Source organism: Chaetodon auriga, chromosome 17 (assembly GCF_051107435.1).
Source record: "Chaetodon auriga isolate fChaAug3 chromosome 17, fChaAug3.hap1, whole genome shotgun sequence".
In the NCBI taxonomy this organism is placed as follows: domain Eukaryota; kingdom Metazoa; phylum Chordata; class Actinopteri; order Chaetodontiformes; family Chaetodontidae; genus Chaetodon; species Chaetodon auriga.
In genome coordinates, this window is record NC_135090.1 from 19,242,971 (window position 1) to 19,247,936 (window position 4,966).

General features: G+C 44.5%; 1 protein-coding gene across 1 annotated transcript; it reads left to right on the plus strand.

Moving 5' to 3' along the window:
* The first annotated feature begins 726 nt into the window (after positions 1-726).
* On the plus strand, positions 727-3,813 carry edn1 (endothelin 1). The gene is made up of 5 exons (XM_076754830.1): positions 727-949; positions 1,234-1,384; positions 1,718-1,867; positions 2,120-2,224; positions 2,798-3,813. Exons 1-5 carry the CDS (start codon positions 817-819, stop codon positions 2,934-2,936), a joined length of 678 nt encoding a protein of 225 aa, XP_076610945.1. The 5' UTR covers positions 727-816; the 3' UTR covers positions 2,937-3,813.
* The last annotated feature ends 1,153 nt before the right edge of the window (positions 3,814-4,966 follow it).

The following is a 4,966-nucleotide window of genomic DNA, read 5'->3' on the forward strand; positions in this document are numbered from 1 at the left end:
TGGCTTTTTGTCGTATCCTATGTTCTTATTTTCTTTGCGCCTTCAATTGTGATTTTAAATAAAGGAATTTGGTATCTGGCCAAATTCAAGAGTCCTGTAAATCTCACAGGTTAATGACTCCTTTGTTAATCGTCAGTGTTCTTGGTTTATTTTTTCCTCGTTCTGTTTTTAACATCGTTTTATGCTTTGAGTGGTTTTGTCTGCAGCTTTTCATGCTGCCACTTGAACCAGGTCATCCTCGCAAAATCAATTTCCATCCTCAAATGTAATTTGAAAAACATGTGTACTTGTCTTTTTCAGTGTTCTTAATACTCTATCTACAATCTCAATTTCAATTTACGGCAAAAGATGTCATTTCACTTCCACTTGATTTGAGTCATGTAAGAATACTTAAACTCTGTACTTCCTACACTTCTACCTTGTGATACATTTCAGTATGAAAACGGGGAGATTAAACCTGTCGCCTGACTGCCACCTGCTGCAAGAGAAGTGTAACTGCAACTCACCCACAGAGTCCGACGGGAGAGTGGTTCAGGTCGCGTTCCGTCACCCGCCGTCTCCCCCATCCACCACCTCAGACCCAAGTCCTCCACTTGGCCTGCACGGCTGCTTATCAGCCGACAACGACTGACAAACATCAGTGTCTGGGTCCAAGCCAAAGGACAGCGCTGTGCGGCGCTGCGGGGGGAGGAGGGGAGGTGGGGAGCACTTGTATAAAGTCAAAGGGCTGCACATGAGGGCCCACAGTGACAGAGAGACTCCAGACTCTGCGCTCCTGCGTCAATCTCTGAGGACGATCATCGAAACACACACCGGATGATTCATTTTCCACTTCTGGAGGATTATTACTTTTATTGGGTGATATTTTGTTTTAGAAGAGCCTGGAAAATGGATATAAACGTTTTGATTTCCGTGTTATCAGTGATGTACTCCTGGGTTTTGTGCACAGGTAACTTTCTTTTTTTTTTTGTACCCCCCGAACAGAAAAGTGTCTAATTTCAGCGATTTAACCTGGCCATTAACACCAATTTTGGATATATAACATAAGCAATATTTTAATCACTTAATTTGCTTTTTTGAAGTTTAAGTGTGAATCCAAACTCTGCAAAGCTGCAGAACAAAATCTTGCTGCAATTATGCGGATAACACGTTGGCTTTATGCATCTTCCTGACATGTAACTTTATAATAATAGCTTTATACGCAGTGTTTTGATAACGACGATTTAATTACAGTCCTATCAGCGCCCGCTGGAGAGACACCTACCGCCTCCACCGCCACCCAGGGGGGGCATGTGCGGACCAAACGCTGCTCCTGCGCCACTTTCCTGGACAAGGAGTGCGTCTACTTCTGCCACCTGGACATCATCTGGGTCAACACGCCTGAGTAAGTTACTATTAACTGTCTTCAGCAGCCTGAGTGCAGAATTAGATTATTTTCGGCTAAAATAAGAGTACATAAATTGCTTCTTGGAAATATTGGATATACGTTGAAATACAATAATTTGACGAATAGCAGCAAACATTAACGTTAAGATAACGTTTTTGGGGAAAGTGTCGTTTTTTGCTAAGTTTTGGCAGGTTTCTCTGAGAGTAAAGTGCAGTTTACTTTCACTTTAATGCGTGAAATAAGCCATCTTAAACGCACTTGACGGTCAAACAGAACGCGTTTAGCCCGACTCGTTCGGGTTTTATCGTTAATTTCCGCTGTTCCATCCAGGCGCGTGGTCTCCTACGGACTGGGCAACGCTCCCAGGACCCGGCGTGCGGTCGCAGACTCCATGGCAACCAGCAGCGGACCCCGGTGCCAGTGTTTCCGCGAAAACGACAACACCTGCGCAAACTTCTGCCGCCTGGAAAAACACCTGAGGTACGTGTCACCTGCATTTTATCACAGCTTCAAAACAGCTCGTGAACCGGCGATGACAACAAGAAGCCGAGCATCGATCATATTTGCTGTCAGTGGAACTAGAACTCGCCTGAGTCTATCATTTCTGCTCTAGTTTCCATCGCATGTGAGGACAAGTTTTGTCTCTTTAATGGCCCTCAATGTCTCGAAACTGTGAGCTGAATAATCGTAATGTGATCCCGCTCTCATGTTTTTCTGTGCTTTCGCTCTCAGGTATGGGACGCTGCCAGACACGGTGATCCGCCCCGCCGAGGGCGATGGTTGTTTTGAGGCGCCGTGCAGGCACAAGCTGGCAGCCGACACGGGCAGGATTAAGAGGTAAGACAACCCGCTCACACTGGAGGAGGAGAATACCTCGAACTGTATTTGCAAAATAAACGGACATGGTAATTATAACCTCACGCAACACGGAGGTCTTTTGTAGGGCAAAATATCCCAGGAGCATCATTTTTGCACGAGTAAAACTCAGTGAACCTGAGATATAGAAAGTCAGTACCCGTCTAAGAGGCAGAAATTTCAAGATTAACCCTCGAGTAAGGAATCCCCTGTATATTATGATGACAGAGCATCATTGAAACCTCTAGGATTGTATGGAATTTACCTAAAGTGAGCTGCATCAGCCAGCCTGCCACAGCTGCACTCCTGTGCCATCATGTTTCAGACTCACTCAGTGTTTGTGGCGCCATACTTGCCCTTTGACACATTAATAATTAGAAACATAAACTTCAATCTGCTCGAACCACTTGAAAGTGTGTTCTCCCTGATACTTGGCCTACTTAGTGGTTTGACTGTGAGTGACAGTGTGAATCCACCCAGCTCCAGGTTTACCTTTCACATCACCTGAGAGATCGATGGTTCGGATGTCTGACGGCTGTCTGTCTTTGTCTGCAGGATGAAGCGCAGCGACGAGAAACGGCCGTCGCCTCCAGCTGTCAGGGCTGCGTTGAAAACCCGCCTGCTGCTGGAGATGTGGAGGGCGAGACAGCGCCACAGGGCGAGAGCATGGGAGGGCGGGAGCACGGCCTCCTAAAGGAGACAGATAACCTCCGCACCTTGTCACACAGAGGGGGAAAGGCTTTCATAACCATGGGCCCTTCTCTAAAGCCATCTGCCAGTGGGGAGCCCTGTAGAAGACGGCAAACTCACTCCATGTTGGCTCCACGGCTGCGGCGTCACCGGGCGTCTGCTGCAGAGCATTTACAACTCGACTTGGTTGCACTTCATCAGACGGATGAACGAGGTCAGAGACAATGCAGGGAGTTCAGGTGAAAGAAGATAAGCTGAACTGAGGACTTGGCCCCCGGTCTGCTACACCAAGGACACTCACTGATCTTATAGGTGTCAGGGTCAGACACGGTTACTCCTTTGGACTAAAAAAAACACCAAACACCATTTCAGAAACTTGACATTAATAGAAGGATTTCACATAAATCCCTCTGTTACAGAAAATAAAAATCATTGCCGTATATGGATGAGGGCAGTCCTACTTATTATATTTCAAAATGGCATTTTTTTTTCTCATACAGTTGCAAAAACAGACCGTTATGTCAACACAGAAGGGATTGTGTGTCTTGTGTCACTGCTTTACACAAGACAGTTTTTCACTGACTGAAACTATTTACTGCATTTTATGTAACAGGTCGTCTCCTGTATGTCAGGACGCAGGTTATTGGAGCTATGCAGTACAGGAGCTGCTGGGAGTTATCTTTGCATTTATCCTAATTTAAGTTGTCACTAAATATGCTATGTACATTGTTGCTACTATTTATTTATTCTTTTGACATGTTGTAATTTGATGGCCATATTGGTCCATCACACTTGTGTCATTTCTATGAAATGTTTTGTCACCAAGGTGCCACATTTTGGCCAAACTTAAATAAATTTTTACACACTTTATTTAAAATCAACCGATCAGCTGCTTCATCCTTATTGTTTCATGTGCTGTGCTGTATTTTATGTGCGATGAATCAGATCTTTGAGGCTAAAATGGACCACTGACCTGAGATAACAGTGAAGTTGTAGGTGCTTCATCAGGAACAGAGGAAGTGACGGACCAAGACACTGAAGATCTTCTGAGAACCTTCAGTTTGAGAGAGAGGCAGATTCAGAGGTGACAACAACAGAGTCGATGTGGAACAAAACAAGGCAAAGAGCAATAAAACCGAGCTAACCCTGCCCTTTCATCTCCGTGCCAAACCAGAGCATACACTGCAATTTCTACATCAGCTGAGAGTGGGTTTAAGGCTGCTTCCAGCGGCTTGGATTTCAAAGACACATGCAGCTCAGTGTTTGTTTTCTGCTCTGTAATGATCACCTTTGTTTTAAAATACTTTTTGATATCTACCACCTTCCAACTCGGGCATTTCCAACTTTTGCTGACAAGTGACTCAGCTAAAATTCAACTAAGCCTGACTCACTCTTGCGTTATTCTCTTAACTACCTGCCTTGGCCTCTCCGCTCACTTCTGTCGATTACAGCAGATAAGGGCCTTTGGTTACAGCTGCTGTCCCCTAATCACCTTTCACCACTCCTCCTGCAGGGGCCTTGCATCTGTCTTTCTAACTGCAAACAAAACTCCTGGCACTTCCACGGATATCTTTAATTTCATCTTGGCTCATAAATCAGCTTCATTATGCTCCGGTAAATCACTCATTCAGCCACTTTTGGAGCTGCCAAAAAGAACACACCAAATCATAAAAAGCCAACTTTACAGGAAGTGTATTTCTGAGATAATCAAATCAGTTTTAAAATACATGTTAGACCAAGATGGAGAAATTTCTCAGCCAATAGACGAACGCGTAATCCACCAAACATGGATTTCAGTGGACAGCAAAACCATTTCTCTCCATAATACCCTAATAAGACTCACCCAGTGAGCACAGATTAAAAGTAAAACTTCCAACAGCGGAGCAGTAAACTCCTTTTTGGACAATGATTTAAGCAGACAGTTCTTAAAAAGTTAATTCTATCATCATAAGCACTTTCCTCAAACTTTGCACAGATTAAAGCCGTTCAATCTGTCAGATTTGTCCCCTCCACATCTCAGTTGTAATAGACGTC